General features: G+C 35.8%; 1 protein-coding gene across 1 annotated transcript in view; it reads left to right on the top strand.

Moving 5' to 3' along the window:
* The window catches only part of LOC140337757 (SH3 and multiple ankyrin repeat domains protein 2-like), a 155,614-nt gene that overhangs the window by 70,946 nt on the left and 60,806 nt on the right, over positions 1-23,862 (top strand). The window contains exons 2-4 of the mRNA XM_072421556.1: positions 14,049-14,277; positions 19,127-19,330; positions 20,343-20,414. Coding sequence (XP_072277657.1) covers positions 14,074-14,277; positions 19,127-19,330; positions 20,343-20,414 — 480 coding nt within the window. The 5' untranslated portion in view covers positions 14,049-14,073. The remainder of the gene's footprint in view (positions 1-14,048; positions 14,278-19,126; positions 19,331-20,342; positions 20,415-23,862) is intronic.

Here is a 23,862-nt window from a genome sequence, read left to right as displayed (position 1 = left end):
CTGCACCTAGATTTTGTGTAATTCTTCAAGAAACTGTCAGTTTCAGAAGTTGTAAAGTTGATTCAATGCACCGTCACAGATTTTTGCCCTATGAAGCTGTACTTTTCACTGCTGTGAAATTTTGCTGTTGTTTTCTTCTGCATCTTGTGCTGCTGTCACATGTTCGGAATTATGAGTGACAATGTAGAGCATTCAGCTATCTGTCTGTTAAATCCTGGAAAAATATTCAGGTTTTGAGATGGAACTATAGCTTAAATAATGCTTTAAACCATAAAAACCACAGAAACTACTTTACCCTATTGAGAAATTATGATTTTTGAGCTGTACCCACTCTCAAAGTTACTCTATTGTACACATGAAAGCTAGTACTGCATAATACTTGATTGCTGGTAGCGGGGTGTTAAAGTTGCCATGATGGTACATAACAGAACAAAACTGCAGACAGCAGGTCAGCAGTATAGCATCTGATTTTTCCAGTTTTATTGACTTACTATGCTTTGATCTGCATCATTTATCTGTGTGGAGGTGAACATCTTGGTAGAGGCAGAGATTTGTTCCTATTGCATTTACAAAGTAACAGGAGAAGTTAGGTAAACGTGTCAACAGAATAACGCAAAAGCAGGCAGATGATTGAACTGCAGCTCCTTAGATACAGCTTTCTCTCCAGCAAGGACAACATTGAACAGTTTTAAAGTTAAAATACCAGGTATGAATCCAAATCTTATAAGACAAACAGGGACAAAAGTACCTTAGATAACATTACATCTAAGATACACAGCTGTGAGACTTCAGGTATAGTGTATAGGTACAGAAAGTGCATAGCTATTTTTCAAGACAAAAGATAGATTTCATATAGATTTAGAGACATAAAGGGTACTCCTGAGACACAATAAACATTTTTAGATGATCTTTACACTATAATAAATCTTTTATATTTTCAGCCCAAGTTGACTTTAACCACCTGGCCGTTAAGCCCGAGCATGCTCGGGGTAAAAACTTTTGCAATTTTCGTTAACCCCGAGTTTTTCTCACCAGGTGGTTAAATGTAAACAAATGTTATATTGCAATCCTCCTCCTCTCTGGTATTCTACTAACTCAACTCTCTCCTTTACAATCTATTATGAATGCTGCAGCCAGACTCATCCATCCATCCTTCCCACCGCTTCTCTTCACTGGCTTCCAATTTACCTGAGAATCAAATTCAAGCTCCTGTGCTTTCCCTTCAAATCCCTCCACAGTTCTTGTCCCACTTACCTTTCTGACCTGGTAAAAAAATACTCCCCCAGCCGCTTTCTCCGCTCCTCTGATGACCTACAACTGACTTTCTTACTCATAACACTGATAATCTCATCACACGCACAGCTCCAAGACTTTTCTAGAGCTGCCCGACTCTCTGGAATGGTCTTCCTCATCCTATTCGGCTTGCTCCTACTTTCTGCTCATTTAAAGGAGCTTTCAAAACCCATTTTTTTAAACTTGCCTACCCAGCTTCTTCTGTCTTTTGAAACAATTACTACTTCTCACCACTACATATCTCCCTATATCACCTACTAGATTGTAAGCTCTTCGGGGCTGGGTCCTCCTGTGTCACTCTGTATTCGTCTGTCATTTGCAAACCCTATTTATTGTACAGCGCTGCGTAATATGTTGACACTATATAAATCCTGTTTAGTATTATTAATAAAAATAATAATAATAATAGTCTATCATCTTCAGTCTTGGAGCGCTTTAATGAATCAGGACCAATGTGACATACAAGTATATTGCCTGTCTTGGTCTGCAGAGAGTACCCACATTTGTGGCCTGACTGTTCCCCATTCCAGAATGTAACTTTCCAGGTGAGAAAAGGGAAAAGCCACAGCTTCCTTCCAGTGAAGAGGTACCCGTTTTCAGAATATAATAGTTGTCTCCTACAAACTGCAGTGAATAAATTCCTAGTGGATAGCTCAAGTTTTTTTTTTTTGTTTTTTTTTGTTTAAGGTGATACAGTTTTTAAAAAGTAAAGTTAAAAAGCATTAATAAAAACATTTGTTAAGCATTAAAATGATAATAGAAGCTTGAAGTTCCTTCTACTAGCACAAAAGCAGAAAACAAAATAATATTATGGAATATTTTTATATTTACCTGATTTTTTTATTTTGTCCCAAGTATGTGATAGAAACAGGATGTAAAACCTCTATACATTGCCTTTAGCAAAAGCATTGTCCTAGTTATAAAGCAAATAATGTGTAGGAATATTTACCCAGCCAGGAATGCTCCTGTAATGAGCAAGATATAAATACTTTTTATTGCAGTAATGAAGCTCCTTTGTTCTTGTTTGTGGCAGAGGGAAGGTTTAAAGGGCGGAGAAACAAAAGTTTAGACTGTCTTCATGTCACCCTACAGCACCCGGACTGGGAATGGGAGAGGCTTTTTTGGCAGAAACCATAGTTGTCTTTTGCGGGTTATTTTTTCCTTTTGCACCACAGCAAGGATTTATGGAAGCTGTTAAAGTCATTCTTGCCTAATGCAGTTCAACCACCTCCCAGTGGTAAGTACATTAATGTATAGACAGACAAATGTTTCCTTTTGCAAGATTACATCTAAATCAGGCTTTAATCAACCTTAAGGCATGCCACTTAAAAGGAACTCCTGTTCCTAGCTTTGTATATGCACATAGGGTAATATATATATGTAAATTGTATAGGCACATAGGTAAGTGTATGGATATTGTTCTTTGTAGACATGTAAAATGGATAAAAAGGCTATAGAAAATGCACTACATTTTAGAACATTTGTGACAGTTGCAGGACCAAGGAATATATATTTTATTCATTAAAAGTCATGAAATAGTTAGCCCAAATCTAGATAAGATAAGCTGACCTACTGTACATTTGTATAGATGTGGTTAAGGATCCCATAGGAACACAAAAGCTTCAATACCATGTTTAGCTTTTTGGCCAATTTTGCACTAATTTTGTACTAATATTGTTCTTCTGGGACTCCATTTTCCATTTTTTTTGTCTGTCAAAATGCAGACATAGACACACATATATATTTTGCTCTGCAGCCCTTTATTTCAAAAACAAAAATGTATTTCTCCTGGCTTGTGGTTGATACAGAAAGCTGGTGTACAATCTGGTGTACAATCTGTTTTTCCAGGCCAAAAATTCTTGCTTTGTAGTATGAACACATACAAATCACACATATTAAGAAACTTTACTGCTTCACCTTAGACTTTTACAATCTTTTTATCTAGAAACATTTATGTAGGTTTTTAGTAGTGCTTTCCTGAACTGACTGTAAAGTGTGACAGGGTTCTTTTAAAGAGTATGAAGGAATCTTTTTGTGGAAGATGCAGATCACATTTCCTACAGATTGCTGTTTTTTTTTTTTTTTTTTTTTTTTTAGGGGGGGGGGGGGTGAGTGTGAAAACTATTTTTTTTTGTTATTTTAGAGTACCCTAGCTGACTGCAGATTGAAATTCGAAAACATTTAAGGAATTCGATTTTAAACCTAAATAATTCAAAACAAAGTTTTTCAATGTTTGACGTGGAATCACAGCCATAAAGTAGAAATAGCAAAACCAAGGCTTTTGAAAGGGACCTGCGCTTACTTTAGGCATTTAGAAGGTATTAATTTTGTAAATTGGGCATTTGTTATATAGGCATGATAATTACTAAAATCCTCATTTGAAAGCCAGACCTGGCAGTGGATGCATTAAAGAATCATTCTGTACACCAAGGGTTGCCATATTGCATTTTTTTTTAGATTGAAATGGAATGGTAATATTTAATTAAAACATGGCTTGTGTAGCAGTAAAAGCAAAGTTTTTCTTTAGGTACTCTGTTTTGGACACCTGATGAAAATAGCTTTTGGTTACTGGTTCAGCCCACAAAATATTTGCTATTGTGACTAAAGATATACTGTATGAACAATCAGGATATTAATGTGCTTTTGTCATCTGCTGTATGATGTTTGCTTTCCCAGACAGTGTATCATATTTATACAGGGTGTGTCTGCCACCTGATGCCATGTACACAGCTTTAGATGTGGCTCTATGGATAACTTGTACAATTAACACTATGGATCATGCTGTAGTACAATGATGTTCATTTTACTGGACATTGTGTATGGTTGTTATTTTACCCCTCACCTTGAGGATCAAAGTATAAGCTGTTGAATAATATTTTTTTATTGTTATTATGTTTTATTTTCCATTTCTGCTTATACTACTGGAGAAATCCAGTAATCACTATTGTAAATATTTATCGCTTTCGTAAAGGTGGGCAGCATGGTTTGCTTAGTGGCTAGTACTCTTACCTTTGCAGCACTAGGGTCCAAGGTTTAAATCCTAGCCGGAAAACTTTCTGCACAGAGTTTATATGTTCTCCCCATGTTTGCAAGTGTTTCCTCCATATCCCAAAAATCATCCAGACACCTGAGTTTACATCTACGTTAAGGAGGTTCCACTTTTTATGAAAAGGCACAGGTCTAACTTGATAGACCTGTAGAAATACAGTGTAGAAACCAGCACTTGGCAATTGCTCAATATATTTTATTTTTCACGCTATACTTGAGGCCTGACCAAGATAAAGCATATAATCTGATTTTACATTCAGTGTGGCCCTATGTTTTTTTTTTCTTTTAATTAAAAGCTATTTTGGAAGGCACTGCTGTGTGCCAGTTTTTACATTGTATATATTGCTGAGCCTAAGAAAAAGGTAATTTGCAACTCCCATATAATGTATAGTGCTGCGTAACAGGTTGGCACTTATAAATACAATTTAACAACAATAGTCATGGTATTTAGAAAATGATTGTATGAACATCAGTTTTCCAGTAATGTTTGAGTATAACAAAAACTTTTTGGAATTTACTCACTTTCATTCCCCTGACAATGATGAGCGAACATTTGGGGGATAAAAATGAAAAAAAAAAATGTAAATACCAAATGAAATAAAAATTGATCCAATGTCTATCAGACAAAATTCAAAGTACATAATTAGAAAATATTGGCAATAAAAATCCAAAAATAGTTTCCCCAAATTTCTAAACATTAAATCAACCGTTGACCATATCCACTGCTGCTAAATTCCAGATGGAAAAAAAGCAAGAGAAGGATCAGAATTGCAGGGCAAGCAAACCTAACAAACAGAATTAGGATTTGAACAATTTGTTTATGGTTAATATTTTTTAGGGTGGTGATACAATTATAGCTCATCAAAACACATATCTTGGAGTGTAATAAATTGAAAAATGTTCAATGGCCACCAAGGAATTTTCAAGGCATACATTGCAGTTTAGTGGATAATAAGGTTTGCAGGAGGAAGAATAAGATAACAAAGATAATAGAAATAGGGATTAAATCAATAGTGGATGGAGAAGAGAAAGAAAGGTGGGTGTGGGGGGGGGGGGGGGGGTAGGATAGAAAAAGGAAACAAGAAAAAGAAAGGGTGGAGTGAAGTTTTTGGAGCACAACTCGGAGTTTAAATCTATATTAAAGCAGCTATGTTGCTTCAGAATAAACAATGAAGACATTCGAGCACCACTAAGATTAGGCAGCCAGCCTTTTTAGAAGTAAAAATTAAGAATAATAAAAATCGGTAAAGAATTCTTGAAAATATTATCACAACATAACCCATAACCCTATAACATAACATTAAAACAATGTGGTTTAAATACTGTAAAAACATGCAATTTACATTTGAATAATTATTTTTGAATTATGTGCAGGTTACGTTAGACTAAACTTGGGCTTGTATTATGTTGTTAATAAATCACAAAACAGCCAGAGCTGAATTGTTCTCAAGGTTCAGATCTCTGGGTCTCTGTGACCTTGGCACCATACAGTCCTCTACCTGTTTTCTAAAGTTTGAATGATAAAAGGCAGTTTAGAAAAAAGTACCAAGCAGCTGTTAAAGGGTAGAGATTGTTGAAAATGAACAAATAATGTTATGGTCAGGACTTTGTGTTATAATCAGCATTGTTTTAAAAAGTCAGTTAATTTGAAGTGTACAAAGAGGCCTAGAAAAAGACTTTCCAGGAAAAGAATTTAACCAGCATTCGCCAACCGGTGGTTTGCAAGAAAATTTGGTAGACTGCGGCTGTGGCCAGTGCGCCCCCCAGCGAGGTCAGAAAAAGCACCCTGCTGGGGAGCCGTACTGGCCGGAGCCGTGGACTATGTCCCCTGTATGAATCGCAGGCTCAGGGTGGTGGGCGGCTTGTGTCTCTGGAGGTCTGAGTCTGCAATGGGAGAGTGGGTGGGTTCTGGCATCATGACATCACTCTGGGGAAGTTTCTTCCCCTTTAAGGGACATACAGCTCCGTGCGCATGTGCGGTCTGGAGTCCGTAAATGTAGTGGTCTGTGAATTCTAAAAGGTTGGCGACTATTGAATTGAACAGTTTATTACTTATTTAAATAGGGACAGATAGATGTAACAGTGTTATAATAAACAAAACATAGCTGCATAAATTAGTTGTGATCCAAGGAGCCCCACATATTCTGATTCAAGGACTTGGCAGATAACCAACAGACATGTTGCTTATAGCAAGTTCTGGCAGAGACTGGAAATGGGCATGGGTTTTTTAAATTTCTCAGGAAATGACACAAGGTTCATTTCCTTACCAATAATATGCCTAAACCAAGGCTGCCAGCTACAGTTGCTGTATACTGTTGCTGTTTTGTTACTCTACGTATGATGATCTTGTGAAAACTATATACATGACAATATTAATATTAAAATACAAATGTACCTCACACTGTCTCTATTTACAGTTAAAGCAGATGTTGGACGAAAATGCTAGGCGAATGTTAGTGTTCACTTCAGGGAACCTCTATTGTCAGGTGAGGGGAAGGATAAGGTTTTATTAGAGATGAGAAATTGTAGGGTTGGTTTGAGGGAAGAAAGGGGTAAATTAAGGGAACAAGATATCACTAGAAATCTCAGAAAAGGTACAAAGTGGGTGAGGAGTGGAGGTCAAAACAAAAAGAGAAGAGAAGTGACTCTGCAACAGCTTCAAAGAGTTTATGGTATGGGAGAAGTATGAGATGTATTCTTTAGTGAATCAGAATCAAGCCAGTGGAACAAAGGTTTCCAAAATCTCTTCTCTTCTTCTGCTTCCAGTTGGACATGCCCTTTAAATTCAAATTGTTCTTTTTTTATCTCATTTAAATAAATATACTGTTGATTTGTTTATATCTATATTATTGTTTTTATACATCTACATTCATAAGTTGTTTGGAGTTAGCAAAGCTGAAGACCATCTCATATACTATATTTCCGCTGCGTGAAGTTTGGCGGTCTGTAAAACTCCCCGCTTTGCTCTTATGCACTGTCACTCTGCTTTATTCTTTCCCTTTGTCTCTGGTGGCTATAGATGCCAGGAGGGTGACCGCTGAGGAAATTCCACAGTTCCGTGAAATGAATAGTTCTGCTTTTTGTTATAAATTGGCTATTTTGTTTCACAGGCACAGCAGGGCATTAACCTAGAAGACCAGAGCTATGTTTCTTATATCAGTACTGTTTTATTTAATAAAACTTTAACAAAGCCAAATGCTATTGCATATACAGGAGCCATATTTTACTCAGATGATTATATAAAGGGTGTAATGGAAACTTAGAATTGATACACATACATTGCTCAGGTATATTGTACACAGATGATTATAGGGTAACTGTTTAAACAATAAAGGTTATTTTAAGTACATAACATGTTGCATACTACATAATTTCGGTTCTAACGTAGGCTACTGTATGATCAGTTGCAAGCTCTGCAGTTCCTTACATTATAAGTATGGATTTCCCCTATTTCTTTATGCTTGTTGCTTACATAAAGATTTAGCATGCATATCTTGCTAGTGGTTAGAATTTCAGGGCATTATTAAAGACATGGTGTTTTTAAATCAAAGGCTGTAAAACCATACAACATTGGTCATTAAGATTAATTTATTAGAGCTCCCCTAAGACTAGAGAAGATAGACCATCATGGATTACCCTGGATGACCCAGCAAACCTGAAATGGATTTCTTAAAATCATTTTCTATTTTTTAACAATTTTTTTAAAATCCTGGACCAAATCCATTCCCGGTATGCTGGATCACCCAGGTTCAACCATTATCGTATATTCTTTCCAGTATTGGAGAGCTTTAATAAATAAGACCCATTAAATTATGTTAGTCTTTTGTTTATAAATGCTAACATGTAAAATGTAATGTACCTGTTGATGCTGCTAAATCAGCAGTACATCCTTGATCCATGTGGCAAAGCAATGCAAGGGTATTCTCTCTGTGGCTACACTTTGTGAGCATCTCCTCTATCTTGGGAAGTATATCTGTATTCTCCACCAGTTTACATTTTGTTTGGTCCCTTGTTCTGTGAATTCACAATTATTCTTGTATTGGAGTACACAACTTTCTAAGCAACGCCTCACATTGAACACCACGTGTGGCAATTCCATTTACTAGAATGACAGCAGCTCCTGCAGTAAGTATGTTTGGAGATTTGCATTTTTTTGTATTGAATGTTTCATTGCAGTGATGTATGCAGGTCGTAGAACTGTATGTGTATGGGGAGTCACACAGAGTTTTCGTTTTTTGTTTACTTATCTTTTAGGACCTTATCCTTTACTCTCCATACATGAAAGTATAGTAGTGGGAAGCAGAATGCGACAGCTGGGAATGTGAGACTATGTAATTTTCAAATCCTAGCCAGGATGCTATTTGCAAGGAGTTTGCATATTCCCTATTTTTGTGTGGGTTTCTCTGGGCACTCCATTTCCCCCCACATCTTCAAAAATATGCAGTTAGCCTATTTGACTCCCCAAAACTGATGAGGTGAAAATTAAAAGTGTGGCTGTTGCTACATGGATGCAAGACAATAATAGTAATTATAAAAAGTACATAAAATGTCACTTTATTCATTTTAGGTACTTTTAAAAAAAATTAAAAGTAATTATAATAATGGCAGGGCCAATTGATTGAAGCAAAAGGAAAGTTTGACTTTATTTTTTTTAAAGTAACCTAATAATATATTAGCACTAGCAAAAAGATGACAGCATAGGCTGTCAGCAGGTAACTCCAAATTGTTTCTCTAGCATGGCCCGGAGTCATGTTGATCCAGCAATGCAAATAATTACTTTTTTAAAGTTGCTATTTGCATAAGTTTTGGCACGCCACCATCATCACATGGGACAGTGTCAGATGAGGGTAGGAGGTTTGTCTAATCTTTATAGTTGGAAGTGGATATAATTCAGGATAGCTTCAAAAAACACTAATACGGGAAAGAGGTTACTTGTAATGTCATTAATTTTAGTGTATAAATTTGCACTTGTCCCTCCTGAAACCTGAAAGACGGTAAAGCCAGAACCCGCAGACTATTAAGCTAATTTCTCTCTTCTCTATGATCACTTAACATATGGATACAGCAGCACAACTAACTGGGCCTTGCACAGTTTTTAACGTTTTCTAGTTTGTGCTTAGGTGTAATAGCCCCAAGAATAATTAAGAGCATACAGTATACAATTCTCTCTCAAGTGTATTTTTAAATATTGTTGAGAACAAATTTAAATTGTTCTTTGTAACGGACTGCAAGTATTCAATGTATAATTTATTGGTTTGATATTTGATTAGTATTACAAATATTTCTACAATTACAGTATATTTATTTCAAATATCTGGTGACTCAAAAAGTAGGTTTTAATCCATTACGATCGTTAAAAATAGTTGTACAATTGTTAACCATCAGAAAAAAAATGATTTAGGTTGCATTCCGCATGATCATTAGTTAATTTTCATCGTCGATTTATTGTTTTGGTCTGACCTATCTAATTAATCAATAATATTTCATAGGCTAGGCCAACATAGAATTACAAACTATATTTTTAGGTGGAAATCTAATCTAAAGCTAAAATACAGCTTGAACTATGTTTTAATATATAGATGACTGTATTCACACTCACATCCAGATAAAGACATTACGTTTTTAAATATATAACTTTTCTATGCAAGAACAAATTAAATATCAGGCAGGTAAGTCAAACAGAGATTGTTTGAGCATGGCCGCAAAAGGATTTATGTAGATATATTTCTCATAATCTATATGCATGTTCTGTATGAAGCTAATGGTTCGTTGTGCTATGGTCATCATACTTGGAAGACTTTTGATGAATACCTCATTGCCTAGCATACTTTGAAGGATTTAATCCACTGAAAGCTATCAGGTGGTCTCACAAAGGCCAGATAACAATTTGCCTGATTAAATTGGTATTCAGATGCTCAGTAATCAGTCTGCAATTCATATAATAATGCATATCTTTCCTTCAGGCCCTAGAGTATATGATTTGCAGGGACTAGGGGAACACTTCATGAAAAACTTAAAATCATATACACCTTTCTTGCTATCAGTAAAATGGTTCATGACTATTTAAAGTTTAAGTGATTAAGTGATCTTGGTGACATTTTGATAAGTTATAACTGCCACTACTTACAGGGAATATCATTTATAAAAAAAACAAATTGATGGAGTTTTGCGTACCACCACTCAAAAAGGGAAGACTTGCTATGTTCTGGAGAAAATTTACAATATTAATCATTCCTAAGCAGTACCTAAAACCTAACTTTTTTTCAAAAACCTAACTTTTTTTCTTTACTAATTTACTTCTTGTTATACGAGGGTGTATATGCACTCTTGTTTCTAAAGCCTTATAACTGTATATCTGAAGTTTCAGATTTGAGACACAGATGACTGCTAGTATCACCAGATTTGGTATTGAGTTTGATAATACTACTACTGTTCGGCTCACTGTTTACTGTGCAGAAGACTATGGCATGGGAAAGGAAAGCCCTGCCAATACCATGATGACTGCCTAATAGTGACACCATCCACAAAAAGGCATGTGATGTAAGTAATAGGGAAATGATCAGCGAGACCATGATGAGGAAATACTGTGCCCTCTGTTTGCCCTTTTTTTGGCATATCATATAAAATTCACTTCCACTTTTGGTTATTTACTGAACAATTATAAAATACAGGGTTATCTTTTTAAGGAAAAAAAAATCCAGCGTTAAGATTTACAGTTAGTATTGGTTGAAAAGGTCTGTAACCACTCACTGGTACACAAACTTTCTCAGTTTTTGGGTTACGAAAAGGCAGGTTATTAGACTGGTTTTTCATTTTTTTCCAGCCAACCAAGCACAGATTTTATTTGCTAAGTTGTAAATAATACAGAGGAACCCATATAGTATGGCTTTTTAAAGCCAGATTCCTCCATACTACACAGGTTAATAATTTAATTTTATATACTGTGCCTGTTTTAGCCTGATACCTTGATTAGAGTAGATCTGTTCTTTTAATGTTTGGACATAATGTATAAATATATCCATATATGGGTGTCGTTTTTATTCATTTTACACTGTGTAACACTTTATTGTCGTCTTTAATAAAGCTGGTAATAACCTGCTCTGATAAGGTGCTATTTCTGCAAATTCTGAATTTACTGAAAAATCTATGTTTATTGCTGCTTCCCCTGCATAGACTCCTTCGGGAGATTCCTGCATATCCTTGTCTTCCGTATGTTTAAAGATTGGGGTTGTAGAGGGTAATCTCTTAAAATTCATCACATCTGATGTCTGAGCTGTCACTTTTCTCATTCACAGCTTCTTATTAGATGGAAGGATGTGTGGCGGTAAATGAAATGGGCATTCTATATCTTTTATTTTAGTCCTTTGGGATTCACATTCTGCACATTTTAGAATGAAGTAAAAGAGAACAATTGTTATTACTGTTTTCGTACTAATCACTGCTGACTAAATCTTCGGTGTTTTTATTCTCTTCATCCAGTGCTTAGAACTGCCATTCTACAATATACACTCAGGTGTCCCTCCTTTGTTTTACAGATCAAAACAAAAAGTCAAACTCCATGCATATAGCTATATACACAAAATAAATTCACAGTTGTCTTTGTGAGCTGTTTTACCTGCTAAACAATTTTTAATGAAATGGTATACATTACACCCAGATCTTGGACTTCCCTGCATGCTACACCTACAGCCCTGTAATCTAAGCTTTTGACTGGGCAGTGAAGGAGCACCAGTACACTGGTGATCGTCACTCTGATGTCTCCTACTTGAGTAGATTTTAATGTTAGCTGAACTACATGGTGTAATGCAATAGAGCAGAGGCAGCAACTGATGAAATCTTTATGGCAATACTAGCTTCCTGGCTGCAATACTACATGTCACAAAATGGAACACACAAAAGGAAATTCAGATTTCAGGTTCTTCATAATATTGAATGAAGAGGGTCAGACAATTTGCATATTCAGGCAGATTGGTAAATAATGGCAGCCTTTCTTCTAACATGTTTCCCTTAAAGCTGAACTAAATCAGTCAATACTCACGTCTCCATGTTTCGTTGTGGGTACCACCATCTTATTCGTTTTTCTCTTCCACATTTTGATCTTCACCCATCTTTTTTGACCGGGTTGTTCATCTATTCCCGGCATCCACCATAGAATCCAGAATTGCCGGATATCCCTGTCTTTTGCTGCAAAATTTGACTGCTGGGTAGCGATCAGGCAGGTGAGAATAGTTTTTGCAGAAAGGTCTTTCTTCAATAAATACTTGCCCGATCGCCAATTTTCAAAGTGGGACTTTAAAAGACACTCACACCCTCCAAACTTATATTGCCCCATGGAAAATTCATGTACTGTATGTCCACTGATCCTGAACCTGGGGCACAGGGAACTGGGTTTTACAATAGACGGATGTGGCACCCCTTATGATATAACACCAGATAGATACTGGAGGTTCTGTAAATTTGAAGGATAATTAGTAATTTATAGTTCCTCACTCTTTCAATGACTAAACCTTCTTTCTCTTCCCTTTACCTGAATTTGGGCTTTAACAAGTATTTTAGTAGCCTCCTTGACTGGAGACCCTTGGGCATAGTTTTAAAATTATAAGTATATAGTATAAATTATAGTATAGAGTATATAGATATAGTATAGAATATATAAATACCTTAAAACTCCAGTAAATTATAACAAGCCAAAGGGATTTGCTAATAATTATTGTAAACACAGCTGCTTTATACCACATGATAATAATATCCTGGACTAAAGTGTGGATGTTTACCTGCATTTTCAAGTAAATGTGACCTGAGCTTTCTATAATTTCATCTTCTACTTATGCATATGCTATAGAATTCCTGAGAGATTTGATTAACCAGTTGTTGATATGAGGTCCTCTTCTTAATGGAATTTCAGGTTCGGGTCAGCTTAGAGTTTTAAGTAGGAATGTTGGCAAAATAACCAAATGCAATATATATATATATCAAGTAAACCTGTTGATCCTGATAGTAGATTGTACTGAAAGCTACACTGTATGTGGATATAAAAGGCACATGTCATGTAATATATTTTTTAAATGCAAGTTGTATAGGAATGCATGACGCTTGCCATTACACTAAAGACATCTTCTAGCAGTATTAAAAAAAAATTGTGAGGAAATCTTTGTAATGAAGGCGGATCAGCAAAAGCTGATTTTGTTATTTATTCTTTTTTGGGGTTCGTACATTTATTGCTATTTTGAGTAATCAAATTAAAGCACATTTCCAGTTTTAGACAGTTAAAGCAACATTTTTATACTTTTGGGGGAAAAGTTTTAAATTAAATTTGATTGTTTAAAGAAATCCCCATCAGTGTTGAACAAAATGTGTTGAAATAAAAAACATAGGTATGTGGGTTTCCTACGGGTACTCCGGTTTCCTTCCACTTTCCAAAAACATACAGTTAGGTTAATTGGCTTCCCCCAAAAAATATTGACCTTAGACTTTATTAAAGACACATGACTGAAGTAGGGACATTAGATTGTGAGCCTGTTTGAGAGACAGTTAGTGATTTGACTTTAGACTTGTGTAATATGTTGGCGCTTTATAAATACTGTGTAGTAGTATATACTGGATTCTATCATTATGGATGATAGCCTTATAAAATTGCCAGGTATAGAATATTATCTATATACTGGTTATAGTACATGCTTTAATCATTATATTTTGTCTCGCCTCAGGTCTTTATGGTGAAATCTTCAGAACATGCCGCGTAGTCCTACTTCCAGTGAAGATGAGATGGCGCAGAGCTTCTCAGACTATTCAATGGAGTCCGAATCTGACAGTTCAAAGGAAGAGACCATCTATGACACCATTAGGGCAACTGCAGAGCGTCCAACCAGCAGGCTGGAGGATATTCAGACCAACACCATGGTCATCAGGATTGTAATTCCAGACCTACAGCAAACAGTGAGTAGTAGTTTAGGAGAAAATGTTTATTTTCTCTTGTAAACCCTGTGTGACAATGGATGTATATTATTTTCAACAAATACTCTGAAAGCGCTAAGCATGATGTATATCAGTGGTCATATGTGTAGCTATCAGGGGAGCTTCTTACATTTTCTCCAGCTGAAGCTCCTTGGCAGCTGGTTTGATTTTCCTCCCCATACAAAGATGGATTTAAGAGTACTAGCAATGGGTGTTCCTTTTTGTTATGCAACTGCTCTCTGTCACTTTCAGGGTTCCATGGTGGCCATTCATATTATGGGGGAAAGGGGAAAAGGTGCTATTGTGACAGCATTTGTGTTTAGGTTTTGTGTCATAGTACTCACATTTGCTATGGATAGGACAGCATGGATATGGATGGAGCCATGGTGGTCACATTAACAATGAAGGGTTACGGTGGTGGCTTTGTATGGAGAAAAAGGGGGTCATGGGGGCTTCAGTTATAATTTATGGTTCCAGAGGTCACCATTGGAGGTGTAGGAACATCATGTTTTGCTGGAGGTTCGGGGAGTAGCAACACTGATTACCGTCCAGTGACTGAAGTGGATCTCTATGAAGTCGGGGGAGACGCAGGGAAGATGGAACCTTCTGAGGATGCAACCACCCACCAACAAGTACAGTTTTGCTTTAACCTATGTTATATATTTAAAGTGTAACTTTGCCTATTTTGTTAACCCTCCCCAAACAATCTGCCACACTTTCTGCTCCAACCCAAGGAGGAAGTATCAAGGAGTTGAGGAAACATAGATAGGTGGGTATACATTACTGGGTGGCTGGACTATCAGTAAGCACATTTATTTATTTAAGCCTCAGCTTGAACAGAAAAAATTGAAGTAGGCAGTTCATTTCCTCCACTCCCAACCTAATATTGGACCGTGTACTAACAGACTTTTCAGCTGGTTTTCAGCTGGTTTAACTGTAGCTGCACAGAAAAATTAAAAAGAAGGCAGGATTGTTTAGCCCATGGGACACAATCAGAATGTGATTAGACAGATTTCCACTTCTAAACTCTAATAACACTTATTAGTTTATAAAGTGTGGAGTAGAGGTAATGCACTGTTGAGATTACAAAATAACATGCTTGTGAATCTTTCTTTTAATTTAACATATAATTGCAGTTGCAGCACTGATCAGATAGCCTAATCAACAGAATTAGAATGTGATAAGTACAATGTTTGTTTTTCTGCTAATTATTATTATTATCAAACAGGATTTATATTTTTACGAAATATTTATATTATTACGCCAACATATTACGCAACGCTGTACATTAAGTAGGGGTTGCAAATGACAGACAAATACAGACAGTGACACAGGAGAAGAGGACCCTGCCCCAAAGAGTTTACAGTCTAGTAATGAATCTAGTAATCTAGCTAATAAACTGATTTAGAATGTGAAATACTTCACTTGGACACTGCTAAATTTTGGGTATGACTTGGGTGTGATACTCAAAGGTAGTTTCCCAAAAATTAAACTTGTGGATCATGTCAGAGCAGGAAGGTGTGTGATGGGGCTTGGCTGTGTGTTCTGCCCAGAACAATAATATTTTATTTCTCCCCAGCCCCTTTTAGCCAGGCGCACCACTGGGCAATTTTCAGTAACCACCTGGCTGTTTTTTTGGGTAGTTACTGAAAAGTATGGTTTCATTACAAAGGTTGCCACCTGCCTACATCTTCTTTCCACCAAGCTTAAAAAAACTTCTATTTAGAATACTGGTGTCTTAAAAAAAGATGTTTGTGTTTTTCTGTTGATAGATGTTAGTGAAACATTCAATTTCTGTGCTGTAGACAAAGCAAGATGTTGGGTGAAACTGTCACTTAGTTAGACCAAGACCACCTTAGTGACCAGTTAGTTAGTTGACCCCAATACCATTGGAATACTTACCTCTCTTATTGTCTACCTGTTAACCTTTATCTTTTAACCAATATTTGTTTTTTTTTTATTAATTTCTTTGTGGCCCTCACAAAACAGGAGGTCCGTTGTTCCCCAGGAACACACTGGGGTTACCTTAGAACTTTTGTTTTAATAATCTGTTTATGTGCTTGTTGACCTATGTTGCATTTCAGTTTTATTTGAAGTTTCTTTTTCCAGGACATAGTGAATGGTCAGAGCTGCCTACATATTTAAGCACCTCCAAACCAATTCTGGATAGTTTAACGAAACCTTTCCCCACTATATTTAAAAGAAAAATTTCAGGATTTAATACACAACCAATTTTCTTTCTTCCTCATAGTCCCAAACTATTACTATATACACATAAAAAAGATATAAATTTCACAGCCATATTGCACTCACTGCAGTCATTCTGCAGAATAATAATGGCTTTTCAAATGAATTAAAATTACACACATTATAAGAAAACCCATTCTTGCATGATCTAAGGCAACATGCTTTTAAAATCTAGTTCTGAGTGCAGGCTTTTTTTACCCTTGTGTTGGTCTGTCACTTTCACACAATAGTGTTGAGATGTCACTTTCACAGCTGGCTTTCAACATGCCCATAAAGCAGTATCCCTATGTTCCCCCTCGCGGAATAGTGTTATGCTGAGTATATATTTAATAAAGTGTCTCAGTTGTTTTCACATGGGAATTAACTGAAGTAAATAAGTTAACTTTTGCAGATCTAAAATAATCATCTTATTTGGCAATATATAAATCTTTTTAAACCTTAAAAAGTAAAAGGCTATTTTTTTTTTGGATCAAAAATTAATTTTTCACCTACCTGTTTTTATTGAAGTGGAAGAGAAAAAGCCCACAACAGTGGTCCCAGGATTATTTCACCATAACATGTCCTTGAGGTGTGGAACTTTATTTTGGTAAAAAATTATTTCAAGGGGTTTAGGGGACTAAATATTTCTAATTCCTCATTGTATGCATATAAAAAAAACCTAGCATGTTAAGGTGTTGTAGGGGAACGCTTAGAGCTTAATACATTCTTTCTTAAAGTTGTTATTTCTAGGTCACCAGTATGAAGTTAAACTCCAGGTGCCAGCATTTGTTCAGAAACTGAAATAATTAGTGTAAATTAGGCTCAGCAGTAAGGTCATACAAAATGAAAAATGGGATCACATGAATTCAAAAACAAATATAAAGATATCATATATTTTCCAGCATGATGGACTTATTTATGACAAAAATTCCAGATCCCTAAAGACAACTTATTCAATAAAAGCACAAAAAGGGAACTTTTTAGGAACCAATTTTTAACCATTTAAACTTTCACAGAAGTTTTTTTTAAAAAAGAAAAACTCATTAAAACTTCGTTGAAAACAAAGGACAAATTGCTGAGCTGACCATCTTCATGATAAACAAAATAGGATTGACAAGCGATTTAATAAAAACGTGAACTGCACTAAACTAAACAAATATCTCAGTCAAAGAGAGAGAGGTAAAAGGATGCAAAAGATATTAATAATACCTGAGGTTATCACAACCACTGCCAGACCAGTGAAACCTAAATAATTTTTTTTATAGGGAAAGCACCTATGTGCTTTGATAAAATTATTAGTGCTTTTAAGGATGGGTTTTTGGATCTAGCTTATTAATCAGACTTGGTTGGAAAAGTATCAAGTTTAGGTTGTGTATTGTTGGGGTCTGTAGTGTAGAAGTAGCTACTTTTTCACAACTAGTAAACAATAGTTACAAACACCTGTGCAGGTTGTTCATGTATATAATAAATAGAATATAATGCTTCCAGTATTTCCTTTATAGAAGAGCAGATCTACGGTAGTTGTGTAAGGTAGGAAAGCGATAGCTTGCATTTTGGACAGGAGATAATCCCATTCAGGAAATTAAGAATGAGAACATTTGTTACAAGCCCCAACATCCTCACTACAGGTTTTGATGCTCTCACCACCACTTTGTTTGAGAGGTCATAAACTTGTCAAGGGCAGACGGTTCTAAAGCCTGGTAAATTCTCACAACTTCTCAAGATGTTGTGCTTTCCCATTAACACCTGTATCCAATAATATTTTTCATCAGATAATAAGGCATAGGTAGAATCATAGAATTTATTTGATCCATTCAATTTCTCCTTTAGTTTTACTTTAGAACATGTAAAAATATGATATGTTTGTAACACATTTGTGTTAAGCTTTAGAAAAGAAACTCTGGAGAAATCTTGTTTATTGTGTTGATCATTTTCAATGTCATTATTGATTCAGTAAAACTAGTATCGGTGGATAGATAGCCTCAGGACTACATGAATCTGAAGAACATACATGCTACATGTACTCTAAGGCTTAACTGATTCATGATAACTGTGAAAAAATAAACTGTTTTGGGAGTACTGAATAATATAATTGAAGAATCGCATATGGCCAGGTTGTGTGTTTTATATTTTTAGAAGTGAAGTTTACAAAGCAATTTCATTCAAGAAATGAGGATAATTATTGAATATTGCAACTGAGCCAAAACAGAAAGGTTTATTGGTTTCCTGTACCTTAAGTTTTATGTAAATGCAAACATTATTATTTGTGTTTGTTAAATATTGTTTTTTCTAATTTATTTTAAATACATACCATTGAAACATTTTGTAGTTACTGTTACATGAGTGCATGAAATACTGGTAATTCTGCCATTGGGTATACAACATCATGAACACTCATAATATCAGATAATTTTATCAGCCCTATTCAGTTCACCTCTGTGAACTACAGAACATATATTTCTAAGTTATGGGGATCAAAAGGGATGGGTAGGTGTTCTGTACTCCAAATCTGGCACTCATGTAGTCTATATAGTATGTTTTATTTAGTATGTTATTGCCCAAAAGGTAGTTGTACTCTAATCAATTCTCTTCATGTATATTGTAGAAATGCATCCGGTTTAACCCTAATGCCACTGTGTGGGTGGCAAAGCAGAGGATCTTGTGCACTCTCAACCAGAGTCTTAAGGATGTCCTCAATTATGGCCTTTACCAACCCTACAGTAATGGAAGAGAGGGAAAGTTTCTTGACGAGGAACGGCTGCTACGGGAATATCCTCAGCCAATGAGCAGAGGCGTGCCTTCCTTGGAGGTATGTGCGATACACTTATAAACCACCAATATTAATTGCAGAATTGTTAATGTGAGCAAGTAGTAGTTAGATCTGTGGAGTACAGTTATTCTTTATTTAACGACTTACCTGTTATGTGACTGCTTGCATTTACGACTAGTACACTGTACAAGAACTGTACAGTGTACAGCAGTGAAGTGTCCCCTCTTTCTTTTTCTTGGCTTCATCTTCCTTACTGTGTAGCGATCCTTCTCAATCCTGGTCTGCAGACTGTCATTGATCTTGTCACTGATATACATTGCTCGCCTGCATCTCAGAAGACTGGCTTTTTCTATGCTCATCACTTAACAACCAATTTGCCTGATGACACAGTTGTTGGAACCAAACCTGGTTGTTAAATGAGGAGTCTTTGTATTACATGATTCAGTTACCATAAAGTTTTGCAGGGTATATCTTCACAATAAAATATTACATATATACAGTGATCAATCAAAAAATAACACACTGCACAAAATAAATAAAAATATCAATTTAAATATTATTATTATTATTATACAGTATTTATATAGCGCCATCATATTACGCAGCGCTGTACAGAGTCCATAGTTGTGTCACTAACTGTCCCTCAAAGGAGCTCACAATCTAATGTCCCTACTATAGTCATATGTCATTAATGTAGTCTAGGTCAATTTAGGGGGAAGCCAATGAACCTAACTGCATGTTTTTGGGATGTGGGAGGAAACCGGAGCACCCGGAGGAAACCCACGCAGACACGGGGAGAACCTGCAAACTCCATGCAGATAGTGTCCTGGCTGGGATTCGAACCTAGGACCTAGCGCTGCAAAGGCCAGAGTGCTAACCCCTGAGCCACTGTGCTGCCCATATAAATATTTGCTTTAAACATCCAAGAGTACACTTACATATAAGTCTACATTAGTATTGTGCATACTGTAAGCTATTATTAAAAATGGTTAAAGTGTTCATTTTTGATTTATGTAGTTAATGTCTTTACGGTTACATTTTTCTTTTTCAGTTTCGTTATAAAAAGAGACTGTACAAGCAATCCAGTATTGATGAGAAACAGATTGCCAAGCTACACACAAAAGTATGTTGAATATACTTTTTTATTATTATTAAATGTTACTTTGCTTTGAACATTTTGGCACATACTGTATATTGCTTTCTACTCTCATTCTGTGCACAGTGTTTACTGAAATCAAGATTATTGATATTTATATTATGGACTGTTCAGAAAATGTATGTAAGCTTTAAAGCCCCCTGCTTTTACAATGTTTTTTTTTTTTTGATTGGAGGGGTGGGTTAGTTTTCAAGATTGCAAGTGATAGTGATACACTGGGCTTGTTTTATCAAAGCTCTTTAGGCTTGGAGAGGATACACTTTCATCAGTGAAGCTGGGCGATCCAGCAAACCTGGAATGGATTTTTTCAACGTAATTTGCTATATGCTTCACTGATGAAAGTGTATCCTCTGCAGCATTGGAGAGCTTTAATAAACCAGGCTCAATGAAACAAAGAGAGCTTGGAAACCACCTATTCCTACTAAGGTTTCCTCTTATCCTTATTTACCCTGATTTAGGGTGATGAGTGGGGGTCTGTGACCATATGTCATGCCTTTGCATAGAAATGCAATTTGTCCAAAACTGATGTACAGAATGTTGGCTGAATACTGCAATATGTGCTAACAAAGTTGTGCTATTTCTAATAAAGTTTGACATTACATATACACTCAGTGAAGTAAAATGTTTCCAATGCCAAACATCTAATATCTTACATAGTTTATGAATGGCAAATTTTCTGTCTGCAGATTCTCACACATATTTTTCAAGTTATTCTTCTTAGCAGATTCCCTTTAGGACCTTTTCATACGTGTATATGTGGTATGGAAATTTAGAAATGTACATTCAAACACAACACAGATGCTCTTAGGCATTTATAATACCAAAACATTAAATATTATATATTGCAGTTTACCAAGTCCTTAGACATGGTGGCTGTATTTATTTTTCCTACTATTTACTATTTTTAATACTATATTTTCACTTAATGTTTGTCTGTAACAGGTCAGGAATACAGACTCTTCTATTGCTCCCCTTATCTATACCATAGTGGGATTGGCTTCTTTAGTCCTCAGAGCTAGAAACAAAAATACTCTAAATGGAAACAGTTAGCAAAGGCAGAAAAAAACAGGAAGTTAGATGATTTATGGCAAGATCCATAGGTATTTTTGCACATAGAAAACTGATGTAAAAAAACATTTTCAATGGAACAAATAAAAACAGGTTAAAGTTTACATATCCTTATTAAAAGGCACAAAAACATTGTATATTTACCTTCCAGTTACAAAAATGCCGCAGGTGTTATTTAAATAAACACTCTTTGGTGAGAAGATGTCCTTATGCGTGTTGGGAAGTTTTTTTATTTTTAAATAAACAATGGATAATTTTACTGCGTAGAAAATAGATTTTTTTCTATGCAGCAAAACTGCATTTTTCAAGGGGAAACCATATATAGATTTTAAAAGACCAAATACTACCAACATACTTTCATAGTTTTTATTATATTAAACAGCAGACACAATATCTGCCTTCCTCTCTCTTTTAATAGCTGTAGGGGTGTTCTGTGTTTGTTGGTAAGGTATAATTCCTGTAACGCGTAGTCATCCAGCAATGCTGTAATACAAGCTCATCTAAACATACAAGTGTTGTTGCAGAGAACAGTTTTTACTTTTTGTTCTGATTTACCTTTGATATCATTTGATATAAAAATGACACGATGTGTTTATAGATGTTATTTACTTAGATTCCCCTTTCCGGAGTGTTCTCATTGAGTCATACAGAAACATAAATGTGTGGTTAAAATTATACATTTATTTGGGGAGTTACTGGCATTTTGGATGGTAGCCCAATTCTGTGTTAGTCTGTTAACTAAAGAAAACATTTTGATTATCTGGTAATTATTTTGGCGTGACAACATTACATAAGCCTTGAGTAATTAAATTAAAAACTGTGGTATTTTCCTAAAGGCACTTGTTGTAATTTAGGCACCTGTGCTTGCTGCACATTTATTGCTTGCTGATGGTCAAGGGAAATACGCTATTAGGTGCATCTGCTGCAAATATTTGGCAGATCTGCAGTAAATATAATCATAGGCGAAAGCGCAACATTGATATAAAAAAAAAAAAAAACTACCGAACAGTTCAGGCTGAAAAATATTTGGTTAGATATTCTCAGGTTCATAACATTTGTTGCTTTTCAAAAATTATACATATTAAAAAACAGTCAAAAACTAGCGCATAGCATGAATCTTACAAATGTTAGGTGAATCTGGTGTTCAGTCCTTTCTACATAGTTCTGTGAGGCTTTTTACATTTTGTTTTAACATGTCTTCATCAAGTCACCTGGCGGAAAAAAATGTTACCTTTTGTACAACATTCTTATTGTTTTTGGTGTGTGTGCTGGATGTTTCAAAAACAAAGACCTATGGTCGGAAAAATGCAAACTAATAAAAGTGTTTTTTGGGCTCTGTACCATCTGATGATCTCTTAGATCTAACTTGCATGACCCTTGTACTACAATGAGGGCTGGCACCATTTTATTAGGGCTGTGTTGTCATTGTCATGGAGTAGGAGCACACCATATTCCTAGCAATTGCTGTAATTGTTTTGTAGTTTCTGTGTGAATAAAGAGATAAAGCATAGAGAAATCTGCATGTACTGCAGAGATGATTGCTTTATAATAATTTTATTGTTCTATTTTTGGCTTGACATCTCCTTTACCCACCACCTTATTAGCAATGGACAATACACATTACACCTTTGCTTCCCCAAATACTGATACCATTGTATAGATACTGAAGAAGTGACAAGCAAAAGTATCTCTATAGCAACCAGTACCAAGGGTTGATTTTTATTAAAATTTAAAAAAAATAGAGAAAAGAAACCCAGAACAAACAGGTTTGTTGCCAGTAGTGAACAGTCAGAATATTTGTTTCTTTTTCCTAAATAACTAGAACCTGCTAGCAGAATAATACAAACTAATTGTGGCAGTGGTTTGTGGCCATTAAACCTTCAGCGGTGCGGTTCTTTAGTAAAAAATAAGGTTCAGTTCACAAGTGGTCAGTAGTGGAATTGTTACCTTTTCACCTGTAACGGTGGCCACCAGCTGGATTCAGTTGGCATCCAGCCCACACCTCCCCATACAAGAGAAAATCTACTCACAGTAGAATATCTGTGGCTCCTTTTATTTTCTGAATTTGGGCTGCAGGTTGCTTTCAGTGCAACACTTCCTGAAAGGTGTATGTTCTAACCTGATGTGTTTGCACTTTAATTTTTCCTGGCTCTGTCATTGCTGTGGCAGATGACTTGTTTGCTCTACAGTTGGCCTGATTTAATAAAGCTTTTTAAGGTTTGAGAGGATACACTTTCATCGGTGAAGCTGGGTGATCCAGCAACCCGGAAATTAATCGGGTCCAGGTTTCAAAACATTTGCTAGCAAATGACTTTGAAGGAATCCATTCCAGGTTTGCTGGATCACC

Source organism: Pyxicephalus adspersus, chromosome 9 (genome assembly GCF_032062135.1).
Source record: "Pyxicephalus adspersus chromosome 9, UCB_Pads_2.0, whole genome shotgun sequence".
Taxonomy (NCBI): domain Eukaryota; kingdom Metazoa; phylum Chordata; class Amphibia; order Anura; family Pyxicephalidae; genus Pyxicephalus; species Pyxicephalus adspersus.
The sequence above is the reverse complement of the archived record's forward strand: the minus strand, read 5'-3'. Positions and strand labels throughout refer to the sequence as shown.